This window comes from Gymnoscopelus microlampas (genome assembly GCF_963454915.1).
Source record: "Gymnoscopelus microlampas genome assembly, chromosome: 8".
Lineage (NCBI taxonomy): Eukaryota > Metazoa > Chordata > Actinopteri > Myctophiformes > Myctophidae > Gymnoscopelus > Gymnoscopelus microlampas.
The window spans coordinates 24,949,599-24,976,885 of NC_139945.1; the positions used below are offsets into that span (position 1 = coordinate 24,949,599).

General features: G+C 40.0%; 1 protein-coding gene across 2 annotated transcripts; it reads right to left on the reverse strand.

Moving 5' to 3' along the window:
* Positions 1 to 3,904: 3,904 nt before the first annotated feature.
* On the reverse strand, positions 3,905 to 24,893 carry pde9ac (phosphodiesterase 9ac; the record flags this gene model as incomplete). 2 transcript variants are annotated; one of them, XM_084065143.1, is made up of 18 exons in its annotated part: positions 24,804 to 24,893; positions 20,209 to 20,279; positions 19,597 to 19,674; positions 19,247 to 19,293; positions 18,894 to 18,948; positions 17,936 to 18,006; positions 16,867 to 16,957; positions 16,198 to 16,270; positions 15,443 to 15,517; positions 14,034 to 14,120; positions 13,323 to 13,427; positions 13,098 to 13,180; positions 11,129 to 11,285; positions 8,677 to 8,793; positions 8,382 to 8,486; positions 5,174 to 5,302; positions 4,927 to 5,022; positions 3,905 to 3,955 (listed from the first exon to the last, which is right to left on the reverse strand). In XM_084065143.1, exons 1-18 carry the CDS (start codon positions 24,870 to 24,872, stop codon positions 3,905 to 3,907), a joined length of 1,560 nt encoding a protein of 519 aa, XP_083921269.1. In that variant the 5' UTR covers positions 24,873 to 24,893. The 2 variants fall into 2 exon arrangements, with proteins under 2 accessions (XP_083921269.1, XP_083921268.1); XM_084065142.1 differs by having other exon boundaries at positions 3,905 to 3,958.
* Positions 24,894 to 27,287: the final 2,394 nt, after the last annotated feature.

Genomic DNA, 27,287 nt, shown 5'->3' on the forward strand with positions numbered 1-27,287 from the left:
ATACAAAAATGACACAGATGCTTTCCCGCTCCTAATGGGTTAATGGCCTTTGTTATACTTCATCGTACGACATGTGACGTAAAAGTAGCGCAAATAGCAGATCTACAAGCTCACAAACTCTCGCAGTAGATCTGCTTTTTTTGGTGCTACTTTTGAAAAATGTTTAACGTTTTTGAATACTTTTGAAACGTTTCACCTATAGTGACATCACGCCCAAAATAGGGACTCCTGGTTGAAAGTCTGTGGATTTTATACATTTTGAAACCAATGAAAAGTATTAACAAGAGCTTGTGACTAAAACATAATTACATTAGATCCATTAGATCAGTGGTTCTCAACCAGTGGTCCGAGGACCACTAGTGGTCCTTGAGGGGGTTCCACGGGGTCCCCAGCAAAAAGTGTTAAAGGAGTAGTTCACCCACAACATTACATATTTTCTATCAATTACACACCCCATGAAGCATTGATTTCATGGAGAGGTTTTGTTTTTGTTGAACGATTCCTTTAATACATTTTCACCCCTTCATCCATATTGTATATGTTGGCTATTCAAAAATAGCAGATATACAAGCTCACAGCGCGTCACTCTGTGCCGCACTGCGAGCTTGTAGATCTGCTAATTTATTTATTTTTTGAAAAATCTTGAAAGTGTTTGAAGAATTGTGTTGAATTTAGCTTCTTTTTTTTTTACACAAATCTTCTCTTCAGGGGGTCCCTGGCCCAATTGTATATCAATTTAGGGGTCCTTGGCATGAAGAAGGTTGAAAACCACTGCATTAGAACACAGTTTTTCTTTTTTAATTTCCTTAAAATGAACACATTTTGGACATACAATATTTCCACCAGACAGCGGCGATATACTGTATGGACGCTATAAGTCAAAGTTGTGCCATCTTGAGGTCTATGTGTAGTACAGTACTTTGCAGAGCTCCTGGTCCACCTGTAGGGTCAGCGATGACTGTCCTCAATGCGGCCTCATTCAAACTTCCTTCTTTGGCTCCTTTTTCAATCGGAACAAAAACTGAGACCCCTGCAAGAAAACAAGAACATGGTTTCAGAAGGAGCGAGGGCATTTAGTACGCCGGTGTTGCTTGCCGAAACGAACACATCTAAGACTATAAATCTGTTCTTTTTGACAAACTCTATGAGGAAGGAGGGAGCTAGAATGAGATTGGACACCATCTCATTTGACAAGGAGCAGTTGTGTAGCTCCTATGTAGCTATATGCCTACTGTAACTTGCAGTGGTGGACAGTAACAATTATGTGCGTAATTAAGTAATTTTGTTGAGTGACCTGTATTTCGCTTTTTGATACTTTCACTCCACTATATTTCAAAGACAAATGTACTTTTGACTCCACAATATGTGTATTTCAGGAAGGGGGAAAGTACTACCCCATAAGCCCTTTTTCAAATGTAGTGAAAATAGCAGATTGAGCTCACAATGCGTTGCATTGCAACGTGTTGTGAGCTTGCAGATCAACTATTTTCAGTATTGATAGGTTTTGTATAGGTACATTTTAAAACAGCAATGCATTGGTATTAACATGAATATGTACTTTGTAATTCGTACTTTTGAATAAAGTAATGTTTTTTAAAAACATGTACTTTTGAATATTTAGTATTTGAAAAAAACAAGCTCTCTATTCATTTAACTCAAATGTAAATCTGACAGAGCAGCTTTCACTCAGAGCTGAATAATATTTGACCAGGAGTACCTATACGTTGACTCAAGTAGCCTGTAGGCTACTGGGGTTCAGTACTTTGTCCACCACTGCTGGCTTGTATGAATGTCCTTTGATCATAGTTGTTCATTGTGGGGAAACAAATAGGTTTCCAGAGTTAAGTTGCCCTTTGGTGCTGACTGAGTCAGGATTAACTTCCCTCTCTCCTAATCCTAATCTCATTATTGTGGAGATGTCAAAACTATAACCCCCAGATCTGAGTTAAGTCGCAACTTCATTCTACTTTGAGGAAGATGGACTTCAAATGCAGCGAAAGGAGAAGCAGAGATTAAGCATGAGCAGAGAATGTCATATAATCCTTTCAGTGCAAAATAAGAGAAGAGAAAATGTAGAAGAAATACAGTAGAAGCCTACAGCGCTTTCACCTCTTTTTTTCTGAGCAATATATTGGGAAACGCCTGTGAGGTAAATAACCCCAAAACCGTTTCGGTTTTGGGGTTTGTTCAAGGTTCAAGGTGTTCTTTATTGTTACATATTGTGTACAGGTGTATAAAAGTAACATTTATTTTATTCTGCTTCCTCAGGCATTGTTGCAGCAATAATAATAATAATAATAATAATAATAGTAAACATACAACAACAATGAAAACAAAAGGGAACTAGAAACAACATTTCTTGGAAATGTTGTGCCTTAATGTGTGCCTGCAGCTCGCTAAGTCTGTGCAACCTTGTGTTGGAGAGGTAGGGTGAAATAAATGAATGCATTGTTTTAACCACTTAGCCAAGATCGTACAAAGTCGAGACCTAGCTCATTCCCTAGCTCAGTGAAATGTTATGGACCTAAAATAGTGTCACTTGACTACAAAGTACCACCAATCGACTCCAAATGGCCTGAAACGTGCTCCAAATGTTAAGGACACAAAATAGTGTCACTACAAAGTACCACCAATCGACTCCACGTTTTGGGCACTTTTTTTTAAACATGGGTTTCAATGGGGGACTAAAAGGGGTCGTGGTTACGTAGTTTTGCGTATTTCTTCTTCGTGGTAACGCGTAACGGCAAGAACAGTATTAGCCAGCTTGTCCCGGTCATTCTGCACGTTTTGATGTATATATTGCCAGGGCCGTGTCAACCGTGTGGGAGGAGTAGCACTTAGGCCATGCACCTTGTGCGGCCAAAAGGGGCGTGTTTTCGTATTTTTTTTTACGTCTAAATTACGTTGAAATGGTAACGTGCAACGGCAAGAAAATTTCAAGCACACTATTCCTGGCCAAGCGTTATTTAATTATTCAGAAACCCCAGACACTGAAAGTTCAAAGTTCTTTTTTTTTGGGGTGTAATTGAGGTCAGAAAACCAAAAACAAAACCCCGGAAAAATAAAACATATAAATTCGATGTCATGAAATGGTTTAAAGAATGGTTTTGGTGGGTGATTGCCAGCAGTTATAGCCAAAAAGGCTGGGTTCAGAGCTTGTAGACATTAGTTACCAGTACAGTAGACAAAATGTATTTTAAGTTTGCCAACACTGAAATAAAGAAGTCAATCTGACCTCTTACATGTAAGAATCACTATTTTGAACATTACTCTTCTTTTATATGGATGCTTAATTGCTTATTTGGATTTGTATTCAATTTAACTTCCCTACAATTAAAGCTACACATTGTTCAAGTGAGCCAAATAGGATTACGATTCATTAGGATTTAGGACTAAGGTTTTTACAATGCCATACCAAAAATATCTATTTCACTTTCTTCACACTTGAAGTTGTATACAGTAGGCTATTTTATTAATTTATTTGTGAATGAAAAGTGATCAAAGTGCTGTGCTTAGAACAGTGGTTCTCAAAGTGGGGTCCAGGGACCCCCAGGGTTCCTTGAGGTGGTTCCAAAGGCACCCTTACAGGTCATGGACACTCTGACAGTGTAGAAATTGGTCCATTTGGTTCCATTTGTACGCTCTCAGAGTTATGGGGGTCCTTGAAATAAAAACAAAAGTTTGACAACGACTGGCTTAGAGGTGTGAGTTTTGGTAAACAGAGTTTACAGTAATAGATTAGAGGCAGAGCAGAGAGAGAGTCAGTCCACTCACTAACACTATAGAGTCACGCAGCAGTCAAGGAGTTTCTGTTACTTACACATTCTAACACTGTAGGAGTCAAAGCAGCCTGTTTGTGTTACTTACACATTTACACTGACTCCACTGTGACTCACTGCAGCTCTTACTTCTTCTTCCCTCCTAACGCCATACTCTCAGATTTTTTCTTCTGTGCCTCGTTGAACAAAAGACACACCTTTATGTTAGCAATTGCTTGTGTGTGTGTGTGTGTGTGTGTGTGTGTGTGTGTGTGTGTGTGTGTGTGTGTGTGTGTGTGTGGGTGCGTAAGACAAAGTCTCAACAGATGTCATACTAATAATGTGTTGGAGGACACTGGACCAGTGGATTGCAAACGATGTGTCGTGAGACACAGCATTATTATTGCAAAAATATTAATACAAAATGTTATGAATGATTTATTTAATTTACTATATCAGTAAGTTGTGGTTGTGCACACTAATTTCCCTCCATTATGGACTAGGCTAGGGGATTTTATATTCATATTAGCCTACTTGGTCCAGCAAGCCAATGTAAGACAAGACAACTGATGGCACACATCTGGAACCTTATAATCTTTGACAGCTGCAAGACATTGCTGAACAACAGATATGTTTTGTCTTTCTCATGGCTTTTTTGCCATCCAACACTGCCGATAGACTTACGAGTGTAAAACAGCCTTTACTCTTAAATCAAACTTATGTTTGTCGCACGACGGTGTCACCTTGTTAGCTTTAAAATGTGACATTTCCAGCGAGTGACATTGCATGCGACATAAAATAAATTAGGCTTTACTTTAGCAAACCTATGTAACACAGTGGACGGGACAGATAAAGGGCCGTGCCCACCAAGAATGATAACTACAAAGACAATGTCAATGATGTGAGCATCCACACTGATGTGACATGTTGAACTTCAGTGATGTGTTGAAGAGACACCCTGTAAACTGGGACGAATTTTGATTGGTTGTCAGTGTTTCTATCATTCATCAAAACATTCTGAAAGTCGACTTCGTTGTCATTGTAGTTGAGGTGTGGACTCTGCATCATAGTTATCTTTTATCATTCTTGGTTTGGACATCCCTTAACAGACACAATACACGATAAAAAAAGAAAAGAAAAGATGGAGGGTATAGATTAGAAGTTATACTTCTGTCATGGCGTCATCGATCTGTTTCAGCTCTTCGTAGTGGTCACGAGAGTCTCTCAGCGGTTGGACCATGATCTCCTCGATCTGAGGGAACAGCTGTTTGGACAACATACAACAATGAAGTACTACTGTAAGCAAAAGTTGCGCACGCGCACACACACGCACACGCACACACACACACACACACACACACACACACACACACACACACACACACACACACACACACACACACACACGTTCCTACCTTCATGACAGACTCAAACATTGGAATGAGGACAAATTTGATGAATCCGATCTGAGCGGTGGGCTTGGTGACTTTCTCTCTGTCCATGAAGGGAGCCACAGGCAGACCCTCCGACTTCTCTCTGTCACTCTGGAAGACACAGCGGAGAAAACGCTCACCAAGGAGAATAGCAATTATTAAGAAGCTTTAATTGTGTCTCTTTTAGAATCAGCCTTCTAACCCAGTAGCAGTAACTCAATGGACATCACCTACAATGCCACGTATGTCCTTATGAAAGCTGAAATCCTGAACTTGTTTCAATACATAAAATGTTATTTTAACCGGTAGAGATGTGTGTGGTAATGCATGGCTCCTTGGATAAAAGTGATCGCCACATATAATGTGAGGGGTAACTGGACAAAGTCAAATATCACAATACATTTTAACCAAATATCGCGAGGATTATCATTATTTTTTTTTTATTGCCGATCTACAGTATAACAAATTGGTATCATTCAAGTATTAAATATATCTTAAGTGATTGGAACCAGGAAAAGACAACACTTATACAGTACCATATCACAATATTAGGACAACAAAAATTTCAGACAATATCTGATCCCAAATAACGGTAGTAAAAGTAAAAGTAGGCTATCAATACTGCAATATAGAAATACTAATGTTATAAGTTAAAGTCTGGAATTCAAAATGTATTTGAGTAGTACAAAAATATTGATATAAAAAATTACTTAAAGTACCAAGTACCCATTTCACAAGTTTTCAAATGTATACAATGTATAAAAAATAGCAGATCTACAAGCTCACAATGTCATATCGCGACACATTGTGAGCTTGGAGATCGCTTTTTTTAAATGGCCGAAATGTATATAGGGCTGAAGTGGGTAATGCATGTTTTGTAATAATAATCAAAATCTACAAAGTTCCCTTAAGTTTTCAAATAATTATAGTGGAGTAAAAAGTATAATATTAGTACAAAAAGTAGAAGAACAGAAATTTGGAAATACTCCAGTAAAGTAAAAGTAACTGTACTAAGTTTTTAGTTAATGTAATTAGTTACTTAACACCGCTGCTACACACACAGGGGGTGTGACACTATGACAGGCTGGTCTCTGACATGGAGGCTCAGGGTACAGTTGATGATGTCACAGGATCCAAAAGTAGTGACTGATGTCATGTTTTTAGGCAGGGTGAAAAGTTCAACCTGTAGATGGCAGCACTGAGGCATTTATTTATGCCTGGGGGAGCCAGTATCTCAGGAGTTAGAGCAGCCGCTTGGGAAATGTAAGGTTCTTGGTTTGATCCCCGGCTCCCCCTGGGTTAGTGTCGAAGTGTCCTTGAGCAAGAAACTGAAGCCCTATCTGCTCCCGATGAGCAGGTATCATATCCAAAACTATGTAACACAAAAGAAAAAGTAGCAACAAGCTCTAGCAGATCTACAAGCAGATACAAGCAGATCTACAAGCTCAAAACATGTCGCTTTGCGCCGCGTTTCAAGCTTGTAGATCTGCTACTTTTGATGTTTTTGTGTGACACTGTAGTATGATCAAGTAGGGCGTTAATTTACAAAAAAAAAACAATGGGCCAGCTTGAGATTTTTACATTGTCTCTAATATGGAAGAGATAGTTCATATGAATATCCTGTAGTTTCACTGTTTTACCCCTGCTGGTGTCAGGCAGAATATTCTCTCAATGTAAGCGGATGGGTTTTTGACAAGCTTTAGACTTGATTTTCTTACCTTAATAAACATTTTCATAAATACTATATGCTTCCAGTTGCTAGTTTAAAGTCTCCTTTCAATCATCATCATATGCGTTTTGTTAAATTATGGTCCCATTTATTTAAAATTGACGATAAAGTAGGCTATGCTCTAGGAGGGGCGGGATGATTTGATTGACAAGCTACACAACCAATAGCATTCATTCCCCGCCCCGCTCTTGATTGACAAGCTACCCAACCAATAGCATTAGGGATTGATTTCCGGTTCCTATTCCCGGTGGCTTTTTGGCATATATTAAAGATGGCGGATTTCAAACTCCTGAACAATCGGCTTAATTTTCGGTCTGTAGAAACTAGGGGTGTGCCGATACACTAATTTCACCAAACGATACGATACGATATTTGGCTCACAACTTCGATACGATATCGATACGATACGATACGCACTTTTTTTATTATGAAAATATATGGGGGAGGAAAAAAGTAAATGCAAACAAATAATTCTGTTTTTGCATTATTCAGACATGCAAACTTGTAGCTTTTCAGCTACAATAGCCGTTTTCAATCCAAATAGGGCAATAGTGTGACACCTGACCCGAAAAAACAACAACATGTTGTCACCCTTTTCACCTCGGGGCTGTTTGCATGCCTGATTATAATGATTGTAAAAAAAACAAAAAAAACAAAACAAACATACATACATATCGATATATCGAAGATACATATCGTCACGAAAACGTATCGCGATATATCGTGGGACGATATATCGGCACACCCCTAGTAGAAACCAGAGGTGTGGCTTAGTCCATTCTTTTTATACAGTCTATGGAAAAAACACAAAAAAGTTAAAATATGGAGATAAGAGGTTTCTTGAAAATGTTGGGATCATAGGAATGACACGTTGTCGGGTTGAAACCTTGTACAGTATGTCAAAACAGTTTAGCTTACTTTTCAGGAAATGGTGAAAAAAAGAACTTGTGGATCCATTGTAGTTATTATTTAGACACAAGCTCCTCTATATTTATAAATCCCTTGACAACCCCATGTTGGGCATTATAGGCAAACAATGTCAACATAAAAAAAACTCACAATCTGTGTAGCAACGCAATACGTTGTAGACCTCCTATTTTCACTACTTTTGCACCTCACTGTCATAATTATGACGAAATAAAAAATAGTTCATTCATGAATAATTATGTTTAGGCTACAGCTCAAAAATACAATTTAATGTTTCATCACCCTTTAAAAGCTATTGTAGCGACCCCGCAAAAGACCCGGCCATAACTTGCTTCTCCAAGGCAGCTACAGTAGCTCTCTTGGTGTTGCTTGTTACCTGCCGGTCTGTTGAGCTGGAGACCGGGGGTCGATTCCAGCTCAATGTGCGAAACGCCCACACTATTGTTATTGTGTGTTGCTTCACTGTCTCCAGCAGTTTTCAGACTGGGAGGGAGGACCACCTGATTTAGGGTGAAGGAGTGAGGTGAAGGTTACCTGGATGAAGTATTCCTCTAGCAGACAGTCCACCCAGGGTTCTGCCACCTCCGTTGGTCGCACTTCATTGGAAATGTCACAGCACTTGATCAACACCATCTTTAGCTGAAATACACAGAAAACAGCGTTTAAGGCTTTTATCAGCAGAACTTGACGCACGCACGCACGCGTACGCACACGCTCACGCACACGCACACGCACACGCACACGCACACGCACACGCACACGCACACACACACATGAAATATTTATTTATATCCACAGAAACGGAAGTACAAGAATGCCTTGTACGTACACATGTGAGCTGCTCCTCGTTGGTAAAGTCAAAGTTGTCGTCCACTTTGTGCTTGAAGGAGTCCAGTATCTCCCCGTGCCGGGCCATGTCAGTGGCCAGGATCAGGGTGATGATCGCCTGGCAGAGGACAAAAGTATCAAAGTCAAAGTCATGTAAATCATAGTCTCTCAAGACACATGTGTTGGCTCCAGTGGTGGAAAAAGTACTCATCATTTTTACTTAAGTAAAAGTATCAATAAGTCCGGAATTCAAAATGTACTTGCCGTAAAAAGGTACAAAAGCATTGGTATCAAAAATACTCTTAAAGTACCAAAAGTAAAAGTACTCATAATAATGCCCCATTATACAAGTTTTCTAATTTGAAAATCTACAAGCAATCGGCCATTTTCAAATGGCCGAAATGTATGGGCTGAAGTGGGTAATGTATGTTTTGTAATAATAATCAAAATCTACAAAGTAACTAGTTAACCAAAGTTTTCAAATCATTTCACTCAGTGGAGTAAAAGTACAATATTTTCCTCTGAGATGTAGTGGGGTAGAACAATAGGACAAAGAACTCAATCAGGATACAGATTAAACAAGTGAAATTGGAAGTGATGACACTACTTTCTCCTGATTGGCTGAGATTTTGACACCTACCGAAAAATGTATTTTCTGTTTATTAAAGAGCTGGAGAGACAGGGATACATCTGTTACTGAAAAAACACTATATAGCAATGATTACTATCAGAATAGTATTTTAACCTTTTAACAAAATACTTTTTGTTTTAACCAAAAAATATCACTTACCCTACCTTTAAGTACAGTACTTGAGTACATGTACTTAGTTACTTTACACCACTGCTCTCAAGACTATACTGTATGTGTTGGCTCCCACAATTTTCAAATGCTTCCGCCCAAACAGCCTGTACTTCGGAAGCTCTGAAAATGAGTGGAAAGTAAAGCAGCTGTCCCACGTCCCCCAGTCCCGTTTCACCTGTGCAGCCAGCCACGTACACAAGTGGTTCTCAAAGTGGGGTCCGGGGTCCCCCAGGGGTCCTTGAGGAGGTTTCAGGTGGTCCCCAGATAAATTAGTTAATATAGTGTAGCAGTAGAGGTTCAGAGCCTCTGCCTAATGACCAAAATCCTAATATCTCCCCCGACCAAGCGAGAATTCCCCTTTAGGCGAGCGGTTAAGATGTTGGCATTCCACACGTGAAACCCAGGTTCGATTCCCGGCCATTACAATAGTATCAAAATCAGTTTATCTTTTAATCATATTTTATACTACAGCTATTTTCAAACAATTTAGAAAAATCTTGAATGGATTTTCTGTTGTGATTGGTCCAACATCCTTTGAATATTGTGGAAGAGGACAATGAACCACATCTTTCCTATCAAGTCGGCAAATCAATACATTTTCCTGATCGACCTGCACATCAAATGACATCCCTATCACGTTTGCTTGAAGGAAGTGTTTGTTTCAGACTGCATTTACCCAACAGTTTCATTGTATGGCTCTGGTTTCAGACTGCATTTACCCAACAGGTTCATGGTATGGCTCTTGTTTCAGACTGCATTTACCCATCAGGTTCACTGTGTGGCTCTTGTTTCAGACTGCATTTACCCATCAGGTTCACTGTGTGGCTCTTGTTTCAGACTGCATTTACCCAACAGGTTCACTGTATGGCTCTTGTTTCAGACTGCATTTACCCAACAGGTTCATTGTATGGCTCTTGTTTCAGACTGCATTTACCCATCAGGTTCACTGTATGGCTCTTGTTTCAGACTGCATTTACCCAACAGGTTCATTGTATGGCTCTTGTTTCAGACTGCCTTTAGGCTGGACACAGACATTTGCTTCAGACAACGCATCTGAAACGTCACAATCCATTCCCCATGATGTCACAATATCTTCCATAGAATAGGAGTTAACAGGGAAACTGCCACTCTGAGATGCATGTGTGAGTCCAGCCTTACCCAACAGCTTGGCTGTAAGCCAGGGGTCTTCAACAGGGGGTCCGGGACCCTTAGGGGGTCCTCAGAGTTACTACCGGGGGCCACCAAATCTTTCTGTGATAGGATCTTTTTTTTTTTTTACATTAACCTCTTGAACCCTAGCAACCCTATTCTGAGGGGAACATTAGCCAAAAATAGCAGATCGGCTAGGTTTGGTGTAAAGGGAAAAAGGTATTGAGGGTTTAAGTGGTTAAATGTCTTAAAATACACTTGAACATGAATCCATTATTAGAAGATAAAGTGTAAGAAAGATAAACAAAAAACAATTGACAAAAAACAACAACACTGATGATAGTGACAAGTCTATGAAGCTATCTATGAAATCTTTGAAAAGTCAATTTTATGCAATATGCAGTAGGGGGTCCCTGCTTCATCTTTCTCTCAGCTAAGGGGTCCTTGGCCTGAAAAAACGTTGAAGACCCCCTGCTGTAAGCTAAGGTCAAATGGAGCTTACTTGTCGTATGAGCTTGAAGGCCTCGGGATCCACGTTGGCAAAGATGTTGCACTCCGGCAGAGCCAGGACCTGGAAGGCCACGGCACAGTGGTGGTTCTCCAGGGGAGAGATGTCGTTGTAACGCACTGCCAGCTCTGTGCGCGCATTGATCTGGTATCTGATGGATGCATGGATGGATGGATGGATGCATGCATGGATGGATGAAGAGAAAGGCATACAGTTTTCATCGAATAATCTAATGAATGCATGTCCAAAAAAATAATAATACAGGTCCTTTCTTTTAAAGGAGTAGTTCACCCAAAACATTACTTATTTTCCATCAATTACACACCCCACAAAGCCTTGAATTCATGGAGATTTCTTTTTTTGTCGTATTCCTACGACAATAATCAAATGTTTGAGAACCACTGATATAGCAACATTAGTAGTTCAGAAGGAAGACATTTTTAGAATTTGCCTCAGGTCTTAGATATTTCATTGTGTTCTGTGCACGGGTCATTGGAATGGAAGCGAGTATTAAAGGCAGCCTGGCAAGGTGAAGTGTTTACATGTTCGTATGAATGAAAGGTTTTTGCTTTTGTTTTGAGCACCTGGCTGATAAGAGCACAAGCTGTTTGAAGTGGATGAAGATGGAGAAAATGGAAGATTGACAAAATCCACTCAAAACAAAAAGGTCTTTACACTTATACTTTTGCTAGCCTATACTTAACACCAATTTAACACCAGATAATTTTCTTAAGTACATATGAAGTGAGCTGTATTTTCTTATGGGTAACTTACTGACCAAAGATTACATTTAACCGCATTTGGGTTCTTGTAGCAGTGTCTTGACTGCAAATGCAGTACTGTGGATTTTAATTTGGGACCCTGAGTGAGTCACTAACACTCCTACATTCTAAATAGTAGGCCTAGGCTACATTTTATTCTCATCGGTTGATGGTTGATTAACCATTAACGAACTATGGTTAACGGTTATGAAAAACATTCAAACTGAACCATTTAATAATAATTTTGTACATTTATTTTTACATTGGACTATGGAATGTGTTACAGGGGCCACAAGAAAGCTCCGCTGAGGCCAGTTGAATATCACCTTTTAATATCTTTCTTCTCTAACAGAAAGATCTTAGCACAACCTGATAGTACTGCTGAACCCCAACATGCATAGAATAATTCAGCATTCTTTCCAGACCCGAACACCAGCTCCACAGCTCAATGACAATTACATTGCACATGCAATGCTTGGACATCTGTAGCGATGCGTCTCTCAACACCCCTACAAAGAGATGCCCAATGGCCCCATCGCATTCGTCTAAACATAGAGAGCTCCATCGCCTCCTTCCCCTGCCTTTATGTGCTAGACAAAAACTATAGCTGGACTTAGATGGTTAAAACTGAATGTTCTTAACAATAAAGATGTTCTGTTTGATAAGAAACCAAGGAGAGGAGAGAGACTAGAAGACAACAGAGGATACGAATCCGATACAGGGTTGCGGGAGCTGTTTTAAACCAGTTGTTCGAGGACCCCCAGTTTGATATGCATTAGGCCACAGAACCCCATTTGATAACATTAGCCTTTTCACGTTATTTCTTGTACTTCTTTTATATGGATGAGATTTGTTTAGAAAAAATCAATTTAACTTCCCTATTACAAAGCTACAAATTGTTCAAGTGAGCCAAATAGGATTACGGTTTATTAGGATTTAGGATTAAGGTTTTCACAATGCCATACCGAAATAATATCAACTTCACTTTCTTCACACTTGAAGTTGTAAACAGTAGGCTATTTCATTCATTTATTTGAGAATGAAAAGTGATCAAAGTTCTGTGCTTGGGTCTGTAACTCTGAGAGCGTACAAATGGATTTGTTTTGCCCCCCCCCCCCCCCACCAGACCCAACAGGCCCCCCAGACCCAGCATTGAGAAACATTGTTTTCAACTGTTGGAGGAGATGGAGAAAGACTCTTACGTGTTGTTGTAGCCAGGGTGGTCCAGATCATGACACACTGCAGCTGTCATTAGAATGCCCATGTCTGTCAAAGTCAACTTCTCCTATAGGGAAGACACATACGTAAATAAATACAGGCACACACGCACACGCACACGCACACACACACACACACACACACACACACACACACACACACACACACACACACACACACACACACACACACACACACACACACCTCACCTGTAGGTTGCAGAGGTTAATCATGCCATACATCATCTGACTGACACAGAAGCAGTGGCGGAAGTTGTGGAAGGGGTTACTGCGGTAGTTCTCCTGAATGGCCAACTAAGGAGACACACGTTCATTGTTCACGTAATGACTCACTCATTGACATGTGTGTGTGTGTGTGTGTGTGTGTGTGTGTGTGTGTGTGTGTGTGTGTGTGTGTGTGTGTGTGTGTGTGTGTGTGTGTGTGCGTGCGTGCGTGCGTGCGTGCGTGTGTGTGTGTATGTGTGCTCTGGTCATATAGTATTTCCACTTCCACTGATCCGGTACACAATGCACTTTTTCAAATCTTCTAGTTCTACCATTAGCATCTCTATCCAAGTAAATCCACATCAAAACCAGAACATCTAAATGTAGTATAAAAAAATAAAAAAAGGGGTTTGAGCATGTCATAGGCGAATAATTGGCAAAGATGGGCGAACATTCAGTGAAAAATAAATCTACAAGCTCACAACGCATCTGCGATGCAGAGAGAGCTTGTAGACTAGCTATTTTTTGCTATTTACGTAGTATACAGTACAGGGTTTAAGCGGTTAACCCATAATACTGTAGCTTGTGGGGTCATTAAAGCTATCTGAGCAGCCATCAGCTGGGTGAAGCTGTAAAAGTATATTCCCCTCCCCAGGTACGTTGAACAGAGCCAATCCTGTACTGCGGTAACCTTACCAGCCAGCGTTTGAGTGTGATGGGGTTCATGTTGAATTCCTTCACCAGACCCAGGTCATGGTACATGTATTCCAGACAGCTCAACATCTGCAGCCACAATGGAGGAACGAGATGGTCAGGACCAGATAAACGTCTCAAAACCTCCTGTAACTGTCAAAATACACCATGCGCTGTCTAAACTTGCTGCCCGATGATGTTGGTTATCTCGAACAAGGACTACTACTGACACACATTAAAATTTGTCTCTCACACCAGACAACTCTTACACAATCTTTGAGTGCCACATAGTCTGTAACTCTACATCATTTAATGTTGTAACAGGACACTGTCATTTCCATTCATGAAAACAAAACCATTTTTCCCCCATTTCTGCTAAGCAGTAGGTTAGTTAGACTTTGACTATTTTGGTTTCCAGTTCAAGGTTCAAGGTAACTTTATCTTGTCTCCCGTGGGAGAAATTTGTCTAGTCAAGTTATTTATGCAACTGCAAAGGGGAAACAACATATTTTCTACTCTTTTTCACAGACATTTGGGGCAAAAGCATTTGAAAACTGTGTGAGCCTGTCTCGACTGACTAGATTACTATAAATGCCTGTTGTTCCAAAGATTTAATCCCTATTCGAGTGAATCATGTTTGGATTGTGGGTGGTAAACATATTATTTGATTAATCAAACTTATATTTCTTATTGACATAAATGTTTGCCGAGATAATTCTATGATCACTGATCGGATATCAAGTGATCCCAATGCTGTTTTTGTACCAAAACTACCCAAAATACAAATCTGATCCACTCGGATAGGGATTACACGTTTAGAACTCTGGGCCAGACGCCAGTGATATAATAATAATAATAATAATAATAAGGGTAATAATAATAATAATAATCATAATAATAATAATAATCATAATCATAATAAATGTAGTAATCATAATCATAATAATAATAATAATAATAGTAATCATAATAATGATAAACTTTATTTATATAGCACCTTTTCAAACAGTGCTTAACAACTTATAATCAAACAGCAAATCGTAAATCATAAACAATTTGAAAAAAGACACACAGCAACAGACAATAACAGTATCAGTGAGAATAGATGGATCAATTTCTGCCGTTAGGGGGTTAAAAAGGCGTTTTTATAAAAAGGGGTTTTTAATTTAGATTTGAAAATGGTTATGGAGCTAGCGAACCCGATGGGTAGCTGTTCCAGAGTCTAGGGGCCCTAATGGCAAAGGCCCGGTCACCCTTGCTCACCAGCCTAGACTTAGGAACAACTAGTAGAGCCAAATCAGAGGACCTCAGGCTACTGTATATCTACGGACAGAAACATAGGGTTCCAGCCGCCCAGGGATGACCAGGAAGGGGAAGCAAGGACATAACAGGGTTGATATGAACAAACAAACCTCATTGTGTTCCCAGTGCCAGACGTCAAACGTAGGCTTCTTCAGCGCCTCGATGGTCTCCTGAGACAAGGTGTACTGTACACACACCACATCGAAACATCGTTATAAGTTGAAACAAGGTGTACTGTACACACACCAGATGGAAACATCGTTATAAGTTGAAATCAGCCAGTCAATGTTTCTCAAAACTTGTCCCGCTCGAGACCCAAAACATACATTTGGTGTCTCCCTGGGACCCAAACTTTTAAAAAATCTCACAACGTGACATGAGCTTGTAGATCTGCTACTATCACTATTTCTAACATGCTTTTATCTATTTATGGAAGAATTATTTTATTGGATTTTATTTTGGAATATTTCTGAATTGCTTTTGAATTTTTGTTTTATGTCTTACAAATATTAATTTAAAGTTTACATTCTTGAGAATCTTTTGAAATAATAATTAAAAACATTGGTTAGTAAATGTAAAAAAGGGACTTTTACTCACGACCGATAAAAAATGTTACTGATACAATGTTTGGGAAACACTGTCTCAGCATATATCTGAAGAGACAGCGTGGTGTTATCAACATGCAATGTGCCAGTGTGGGGACTGGCACTTTTTCTTCTTTTTTTTACTGTGTTGTGAGTGATTATTGTTGTTTTTATATGGCTGCTATCTTGGCCAGGTGTCTCTCGTAAAAGACATTTTCTGATCTCAACAACACTTCTTAAAAAATAAGGTAAAATAGGTCAAATAAAAATAAACACAGTACCTTTGGATAACTGGGAACGTCTCGTCTAGGAGTGACCTCTGTGTAGTAGTTGTATTTACAAGAGCAGTTTACTCTGAAGCCAGGAGATGGAAAATCAAGCACAACTTTCATTGGTCTCTCTCTCTTAATCAGTGGCGTGCACAGACATTTTGAGGGGCAGGTGCTCAAGTAAATTATCCTTTTTTTTGTTGACTTGGTGTGCTCTTTTTTCCCTCTACACCTATACCTCTTTGCAAAAAATAGCCGATCTACAAGCCCACAACGCCTCGCAGCGCGAGGCGTTGTGGGCTTGTAGATCTGCTATTTTTGGCTAAAGTTCTCCTCAGAAAAGGGATGCTAGGTTTCGAGTGGTTATGGTAAAAAGAAAAATCATATCACATAAAGAATTGGCGGACCCCCTGTAGTAACTCTGAGGACCCCCTAGGGGTCCCGGACCCCCTGTTGAAGACCCCTGCTGCCAACTGGAAGAAAAAAAAACGTTTTTTTATTTTTTTTTCCCAAAAGGGCACTTCTGGTCAAGAGGGCAAAGGGCAGGTGCTCTAGCACCACCTAGAGTCTATCTGTGCACGTCCCTGCTCTTAATCATTAACACTTGAATGTCTTAATATAAAAATGCAATTAGTATAATAAATTGTGTCACACAGCTGGTGGCTAGAGTTTCATTTTTACCTGCTGCCACCCTTGGAGGAGGTGATCTCATCTCGTAGTTTCCTGAGATCGTTTTTACACTTGTCAATCTCTACCACCTTCAAGCCTTCCACTGAAACGACAACAAGCCGTGTGCTCAAGCATTGCACTCAGAAGGCTCTGACTGTGCTTAAGTACAATTTTGAGGTACTTTTACTCTACTGGAGTATTTCCAATTTTCAATCATTTTACTTCTACTCTATTACATCTCAAAGGCAGATATTTTACCTTTACTCCACAATAAGTATTTGAAAACTTTAGTTACTTTGTAGATTTTGATTATTATTACAAAACTACTTCCTATATATACTTTGGCAATTTGAAAATAACTACAAGTGTTCTACAACGCTCGTAGATCTGCTATTTTCAAAGGATTTTTATACATTTGAAAACCTTTGAAATGGGACATTCTGCATAATGAGTACTTTTACTTTACTTTTGCTACTTTAAGTACATTTTGACACCAATACTTTTGTACTTTTACTCAAGTAAAATTTGAATACCGGACTTTTACTTGTAACTGAGTATTTCATTGCAGTATTGATACTTTTACTTAAGTAAAACAATTTAGTATTTTTTCCACCACTGCTGATATGCATGGAAACTCTTTATGAATACAAAATGTTTGTGCTTCATTTCAGTGTAGAGAGACGGGAAACTAAGGGTGCAGAGAGAGCGAGACAGAGAGAGAGAGAGAGAGAGAGAGAGAGAGAGAGAGAGAGAGAGAGAGAGAGAGAGATAGAGAGAGAGAGAGAGAGAGACACAGAGACAGAGACAGAAATAGGGGTTGCATTCAAATCCGAGTCGTCTGCGCTGACATATACGGTATGCCTGTGCACTAACTGGCTGAGCCTCCGGGCACGGCCACAACAATCTATTTGAGACAAACTGGAGATGTTGTTATATAGACACAAGGAGACTGGTTGTAGCCTACTTTCATATGAACTCAGACAGAAAAGCTAGAAGAAGAATTTCACAGTTCACACACTTGTGAGAATCACTTGCAAGCAACAACAACAACAACAAAAGAACAACAACCCAAAACACCTACATTCCACGCGTTTCTCCAGCATAGCTAGCCTGTTAGTGACCTCCGTCTTCAACTCATTGATGCGAAAAGCTCTGCAAGGAAACAAAGAGTTGTTCATATAGGGTCACATAAACACTGATGTGGGTGGCAATGAGAATGATGTGTAGCCTGGGCTACAGGGGGTGAAACAAAAATGTGTAGTTGAAAAGGGAGGAGGAAAGAGGTAGAGAAAGAGCATATCACTCCAGTTCTTGGGTTGGGTTTGAGAACTGCACTTCCGCATTCCTGGAGTGCGGAAGTGCCCGGGAAGAGACCGGGAAGGCACCGTCTGACTGTTGACTTCTTGGGATCATGTCACATCACTAGACGTGGATGTCACATCCCATGAAGTCACAATATGCATTTTGGGGAGTGAGACAGCGTTGGTCTGCTGCCACACTTATTTCTAAGGATTAATATTATTTAACTTTTCTGTTTGCCACTGCCTTTAATTGAGTTTCTTTGTTTTCCTTTTTTCTCTCTCTTCTTCTGCACTGTAACTGTATCTGTAAATGTTTTACTTATTTTGTTTTATGCATCCAAATGTCATCATATAATTGTGTTTCCTTTGCTTGATGTTCTGTGTAAAAGCACATTGAATCGCCTCGTTGTTGAAATGTGCAACACAAATAAAACTGCCTTGCCTTGTCTAGAACAGTAACAGATATGCGGTTTCCTAGAACAGTAACAGGTAGCAATATACTGTAGTGTATTGGCATACAGCTATTGGGCGTATGCCAAGTGTAAAGTCGCACACAAATAGCCAATACAAGCTCACAGTCGAGCTTGTAGATCCGCTATTTTGGGTCATATACGGCTATGAGGCCTGTTCTGTTGTCACATGACATGTTTGAAAGGCCCTGGTGTGAATGAGGTATGTGTGAGGGTGGGTGAGGGCACGATGCGTCAGCCGTAACATAACATCCACAACACTGTATACCTGCTGAACTGATCTGCCACCTGAGTCAATACGTTCTGGAATATGCTGTCCTTATCTGTGGAGGAGAAACACACGGTGATGAGTCACTAGTTGCACAGGTGATGAGTCACTGGGAACAACAGTCACTGCTGGTAATTGTTGCTTACTGGTGTTAAAGGAATGCCATACTTTACGTGTGTGTGTGTGTGTGTGTGTGTGTGTGTGTGTGTGTGTGTGTGTGTGTGTGTGTGTGTGTGTGTGTGTGTGTGTGTGTGTGTGTGTGTGTGTGTGTGTGTGTGTGTGTGTGTGTGTGTGTGTGAGTGGGGAAGCTTTTAGAGGTCTACTATATGGCACGGAAGGAAAGTCTATTTTACCTCCAAGCTGACCGCCGCCGGACAAGGGGACAACTCTATACAAGGAGCTGTGTGTGAGAAACATACATTCATCCTCAATTCAGATATTTATGTCATTAAATAAATGAATGCTGTTTCACACAATGACACTCTTTTCATCAAGACCAGTAACATTACAGTGTACTGTAAAACTGTAAGTCAGTCAGTCAATCAAGTGTTTGTGTGTGTGTGTGTGTGTGTGTGTGTGTGTGTGTGTGTGTGTGTGTGTGTGTGTGTGTGTGTGTGTGTGTGTGTGTGTGTGTGTGTGTGTGTGTGTGTGTGTGTGTGTGTTGTTGGATTCGCGTGTGCGTAATTCAATATCATTACTGTACTTTGGAGTGTTGGTTGGCATGGTGGGATCTATGGAGACTATGGCACCATCTGGATCCATCAGGACGATGCCAGTGTTCCTGGTGGGGGGGGGGGGGGGGGGGGGACGATAGTAGAGAGAGGGACAGTGGGTGTGACTTGGGGGGACATGATGACACCTCTTGTTTCATTGTCCTCAACATAACCATGAACATGGTCATAGGTTCACAGGTTCAGGATTTGTAGTGCGCCCCCCATTCAGTTATTACACTGGCCTGGCACTGGCCTGGGGCGCAGTCCCAAGGAAGAGAAAAGAGAAAAACATTGGACAAGACAAAGAAGACTAGACTAGGACAACAAGAACTCAGTCCCACTGTCAGTCAGTCACAACGGGAGGGAGCTGATCGAAACCAAACACACACACAAAACAACAAGTGAACCTATAGAGTCAGTGAAAGGGTGGGTCTTCTTAACTAAGCATGTTTTTGAAAGTCTCTAGGGTGGGGGCAGCTTCCATCCTCAAAGGGGATCATAGTCACAAAATGCAGAAAGAAGCAAGCGACAGAGCAGAGCAGAGCAGAGGGAGAGAGAGAGAGAGAGAGAGAGAGAGAGAGAGAAGGAAAAGGGAGCAGTACCTGGGTATGTTGGAGGAGGAACATAGAAGCTCCCTGATGTCACATGGACAGCAGTGTCTACTGAACACCACCTGACACACACACACGCACGCACGCACGCACGCACGCACGCACGCACGCACGCACACACACACACACACACACACACACACACACACACACACACACACACACACACACACACACACACACACACACACACACACACACACACACACATTTTATAGTTGAAAATGATAGTAAGCATGGAGGGTTTTACTTGTGTACTAGTATCCTACAGTTTGGTAGATGCAGCAGTGCAAACACGTCACCACCACGTTCACACGATAATGAATATAATAAAGCCACAAGGCCCACAACTGTGCATCATGACCTGCCGTACAAAGCAGCCTGTGTCACATGGCAGCACCACGATGTACAATTACTCTGTTAAGTAAAAGGACTCTATTTACTTGAGTAAAAGTACAAAAGTATATGCATCAAAACACTCTACTCATACAGAATGTCCCATTTCACAAATGTTTTCTTTCTTTTTTAAAGAAAAATCTTTAAAACAAATTGTAGATACAATTGCACAAAAAGTCAAATCGTTGTAGATCGGCCATTTTGGAAAGCTGAAGTATAAAATATGGTTGGGTATGTTTTGTAATAACAATCTAATCTGCTAAGTAACTAGTAATTAAAGTTTTCAGATAACTGTAGTGGAAAAGGTACATGTAGTGGAGTAAGAAGTACTGTATAAAGAATCGAAAAATGGAAACACTAAAGTAACGTAAAAGTAGCTCACAATTGTACTCAAGTACAGCACTTGAGTAAATGTACTTAGTTACTTTTTCAAGAAAGGTCACATGCTGTTGTTCAGATGTTTGGTGTCGGAACAGAGAGGATGAGGGCTATCACATTTCATGTCTTTGAATTCAGAAGGTTGAAGTCACATGCGGATACTGTATGAAACCAGTGTTAGAACTTTGGCTGAATGAGTTGAAGCTCTGCACGCACGCACGCACGCACACGCGCGCACACACACACACACACACACACACACACACACACACACACACACACACACACCATTGTCCATGAAGGAACGGGACAGCTGGAGCGCGAGGCTTCACACATAAGAAATCAGCATCAGGGCCATGGTCACATCAGACCCGTTGAAAGACACGAGTTATTATGACACTCTTTGATGTCATGTATCGTGCGTGCTTTAATCAACACCCATAATGAAGATTCATATGTTTGGAACTATACAGTATTATTTGGAACTTTTTGGTCGCCCCATGGCAAGTGTTACTACCACATTCTTCTTGTTCTTGTTATAACTCTGAGCACACAGAATTCCAAATCAAACTTTTGGTTGAGTTGGTTTTTGGCAATACATTATTGAATTTACAATGTAAGTCTATGGAAGTGCCGTAACACTGGTGTCAAACGAATCAGAGTTCAACACAGTAAAGGCCTTTGCAGACAGGGTGCGATTAGTCATTCAGTTTTTACCGCAGGCAAAAAGACGCACAAATCGAACTGGGTTCGATTGGAAAAAAAACGCATCGTCGCATCGCATCGCCGCACGGTAAATTCGGAGCCGGTGTGCATGAGGTCATTGAGAACCATGTGTTCATTTAAAAAATGATATTGTCAGTTTTTTCCATGCGAAAAATCACACCCTGTCTGCAAAGGCCTTAAGGGTTCGGTCACACATGTGACCGTCTGAAGGGGAGTGGCAAACGAATGGCAAGGCGCAACGACACGTAACATGTCAAAACTTTGCAGCCCTAAGCTCCACCCCTTCGCTTGCATAGAATGGAAGTCAGTGGTGTAAAGCAGTGGTTCTCAGACTTGTTCAGGTCAAGGACCCCCCAAATTGACACTTATTAGCCTGCAGAGCCCATTTGAAAACATATGCCAGGGACCCCCAATAAGAGAAGATTTTTACGGCTTTAGCAATGATTCTCAACCATTTTAATTTCAAGGACCCCCAGTTTGATATGCATTTGGCTACGGACCCCCATGTAATGACAATTCTATCTCTGGGACCCCAATTTAATTTGTAAAATCAATGTTAATTTGATTAACAAGTTCCATTTGTACACTCTCAGAGTTACACACAAACACACCATAGCTGATGTTTTTTGGTATTCTTTTTGTCGCGTCACACAGCATTTCCTGCCGTATCGATATGGTAGCCTCTGTATCGATACGATTATCGGCAAGGAATACGATACAATTATTGCCGTATCGATTAATTAAGTACATTTACTCACGTACTGTACTTGAGTACAATTCTGAGGTGCTTTTACTTTACTATTTCCAATTTTCAGTACTTTTACTTCTACTCCACTACATCTCAGAGGGAATTATTGTACTTTTTACTCCACTACAATTACTTGAAAACTTTACTACAAAGTTACTACTTTGTAGTAACTCACAACACATTGACGCGTTGTGAGCATGTAGATCTGCTATTTTCAAAGGATTGTTTACATTTTATACATTTGAATGGGACCTTCTGCATACTGAGTATTTTTAATTTTGATACTTTAAGTATATTTTGATACCAATACTTTTGTACTTTTACTCAAGTACATTTTGAATACCGAACTTGTAGGCCTACTTGTAACAGACTGTAACAGATTGTTTCTACAATGGGGTATGGATTAAACAAATATATAAAAAATATATGAAAAAAAGCAATGGAAAAATCACAGCACCCTAACCCATTAGCATGTCCTTCTAATGGTGCGGAGACAACTGTGGCCCAGCAATGTACAATGTTGAAGCCAGCAGGTGTAACAGACAAATGGTCAGCCTCTATGGGGCTCTTGAACAGACATGTGTCAAACCCAGCTCTGCACTTGAAACACTCTACAGTAGCTCAGCACGTCGGCCACTGTGTGTCAATATGTTATCAATGCAGTGTGTTTGGAACATCGAAACATGACACCAGAGGCTTAAGACACCTCCTCGTAAGCTTGTCAGAAGTGCCTTAATGACTGCTGTGCTGTTGCTGGACCGCTGTGATTAAAATGCTGTATTGAGCAGTGTTGCAACAGCATTTTGACTTGTTTTTTGGAGGTTTTGTGCAGAGACAAAATAAATATGTATTTTTCCTGGAGACCTACATGTCCTACACAGCAACATCTAGTGTTATTTTAACTAATAATTAATAATTAGTTAATTTAACTGTGTAATAATGGACCCTTACTCTTCACTTTCAGAGATAAGTTGTTAAGGTGTTCATTATTAAAGGCCTCTTATTAAAAAAAAAACTGCTTTTTGTTTGTTTTGTTTTGAAGCGTACCTGTGAAAATTATGGTAGGTTATTTCCCTCTGCTTTTCTCCAAAGGTTGGTTATGGCTGAGTCATAGTGACATGAGCGTGATGACGTGGTCCGTCCGTCCGCCCGCCCGCCAGCCGGCCGGTCCTCCCATCAGTACTCAGGGTGTTCCATTTATGAGTATTTGTGGATTTATCTGAGATTCGCTGATCTAAACCAAGGGTTTAAACTAATGATGCACGATATTATCGGTAGCATATCGATATCGGCCGATATTTCATAAAGAATACAATATCCGTATCAAACTAATGTCAAAATAATTCAGATATTTCTTCACCGATATTTCACCGACATTGATGCAATAATAATGTGACCGTTAATGGCTTTGAAAATGAAAAAAATAAAAATAAATCAGCAATGAGCTATAAATATAATATATAATAATGTAATATCTCGGTATCGGTATCGTACGATTTGACCCTGCATATTATTATCGGATATCGGCCAACATTTTAATATCGTGCATCTCTAACTTAAACCACACAGAGGACATGAGGAAGAGGACTTTTAACACTCCGGACTATAACAATAGGAGAGCAGAAAATGGAAGCAGTGTTTAACCTGCTAACAGCAGATGTTTGGTGTGTCAAGGACACCTGTGAGCAACAGTACAGTGAATTGTAGGCTATTTTTACCCTCCCTTGAGGTGACGTGGGAATACCTGCTCCATGGGGGTGCATTTGATTGCAATGGTTATTTATGGTAACTCTCCAATTCCCTTGTTAACCACTTACTGTATGCCTGATTTATTCATATGGTGTCGTGTGGCAAAAACAGCCAATCTTATCACTATCTTTTCACTATCTTTAGGCTGCTCTGTGTTTTCTTTTCTTTTGTGTACCTATAGAGATACCAGGTTCAACCAGTGGTTACATTTGACTGCCCCACTCCCAACCATATTTGGAAACATGATTTAGTGGACTACCCTAACTGTGAATTATTGTCAGTAATATGTTGTCATATCTATGTCAATCTAAGTCAAATGGACAACATAACTCCTTTGAGGACTGATACACTGTTGTAAGACAAAGTATAAAATAGGGCTTAAGGCAGTGGCATTTTGGTTCCATTCTTTGGTAAGTTATGGGGGTCCTTAAGACATTTAAATGTTTGAGAACTCAAGGTTAACACTATGGGCATCTCCAATAAGCACCATGGATACCAAACCCAACAACCTAACCTCATAAATGCTGATATTAAAGAGCAAAGAACAAACATATTAAGACCAGAGGGTGCAACCTTCAGCTGGACCCACCTTCTGCACCTTCCCGTCCACATCCAGGTAAACGTGTTTGGGGCCTAAAAAGGAGGAGGCAGAGCCCATGGTCACCTCCCTCTCCTCTGCCACACACCTGGAGATCCAGACTGAAAGAAAAACACCTGATGAGCCACAATCTGATCACATGTCATGAATCATCTGATCACATGAAACATCTGATCATCACATGAAACAGTTTGGTATGAATTAAGCCACGGACAGAGTTACAGACCTGTAACTATGGGTCCATTTGGTTCTGAATCCTAACCATCAATATTTTGGACCCCTAGGGGTTCACCCCCAGAACCCACTTTGAGGACCACACAGACATAAACCAACACAGAGGTCTGTTTCAGTTTTGCAATAGAGTAGAACTCTTTCACGGAAGCCATGTTGACATAAATGGCAAGATTCCTTCAATCACAGGTGTTACTAATGCTACTAATTAAGGTTGTGTTCCATTCAGGTCAAACAGAGTGGGTGCTGCTATTATGCATGTTGGCTCACTGGAAAGACTCTGCTACACTAAATGGGACAGAGACTTAATTTGTATCATTGGTAACACCTGTACTAGATGTATCATTATCACCCTACTATTTCATCATAACTGAAATCAAAACAGCAAATGATGGTAAACATGGAGGGAAAGTATTCAAGGCCAAATAATAGAAAATGTGAGGAATAGAAACACAATCAAAAAGGACTATATTCACATGGGCAGGCTCTCAATTATAAAGAAAAAGAAGAGAAAACAAAGAAAGTATAAAGGACAAATGGATATTCATGTCCTTACACAAGCTATACAGCTGGATATGGTAAGTAATATAATTACGCACAATTTCAATATTTAAACTCAACTAGAATAAACCATTATTCTGCTAAATGAGTGATTCATTTTAAGGTTATAAAGTAAAACAATGCCTTATGGATTTGGACGCTCACACTCAACTTACATTACTGTAAGCCTGACTTACTTACTTCATACACTTCTTTTGTTTAGTTTTTTATTTTTTCTCTCTTTTCTTTTCTTTTCTTTTCTTTTCTTTGACAATGCCCAATTCAGGGACCAGGTTGAAAGTGTAATTTTTTTGGGGGGTATTATTATTAATAATTATAATTATAACAACAACAATATTAATAATAATAATAACAACAACAACAATAATAATAATAATAATAGTCATCAGTATACTCACAGTGTCAGTGATGCTGTGTAGGTCCTGATAACTCGTCAGTGTGTGACTCACACAGAGACACATGCACACTGACGTGTTACGTTCACAAGGTGATGAGCTGGAGGAGGAGGAGAGAGAGAGAGGGGGGGGAGAGAGAGAGAGAGATAGAGGGAGGGGGGAGAGAGAGAGAGAGAGAGAGAGAGAGAGAGAGAGAGAGAGAGAGAGAGAAAAAAAGAGATGACGCTGTGAGCTACAGAGAAGATGGATGATGAGACACAGTGAGATGGAGACCAGGAGGAGTATTTGGAACAGAATTGGTCCTATCATTGGTCGTCAGGGGCAACTGTTACTATGGGGGGAAAATTCCTTAATCTGCACAAAGCGTATACACTAATCACAGAGCCCTTATCTACCTGACCTAACCTCCTGCAAACTACATACATTTACTCACTTACTGTACTTCAGCACAACTGTTAGGTACTTTTACTTCAGTTGAGTGTGTTCATTTTTCAATGCTTTAAACTTCTTCTCCACTACGTCTCAGAGGCAAACATTGCACTTTTTATTCTACAGCAATTATCTGACAGCTTTACTTACTAGTTACTTTGGACATTTAGATTATTAATACAACACATGTGTTAACTAATCAAGCCCTAGTTTATGCTTCAGCTATTTAGAAAAGTAGCTGAAACGGAGACATTTTGATAAATATTAATTTTAATACAGGCCTCTTGTATTGTACTTTTACTCCACTATAATTACTTGAAAACTTTAGTTTACTTGTTACTTTGTAGATATTTATTATTATTGCAAAACGTGTATTAGGCACTTCATCCCTATATATATTTCGGCCATTTGAAAATAGCCAATCTACAAGCTCCCAATGTGTCGCAGATCTGCTATTTTCTACCTTTCATACATTTCAAAACTTGTGAAATGGGACATTCTGCATAATGAGCACTTTCTACTTCTGGTACTTTAAGTACATTTTGAAACCAATACATTTGTACTCTTACTTTTAGAAAATTTAGAATTCTGGACTTTTACTTTTACTTGTAGAGTATTTCTACATTGCAGTATTGATACTTTTACTTAAGTAACAAATGTGAGTACTTTTTCCACCAGTGCACCCACCCACCCCTTTGTCAGGAAGGTACATTGGGTGCCTGCGGTGAGCTTTTATCAAATGATGGAGAATAAAGCCGCCTCTCAGATTGAAATCTGACCCCAATGGACCAATGCATCTGAACTGGCCTAAAGGGCACACACACACACACACACACACACACACACACACACACACACA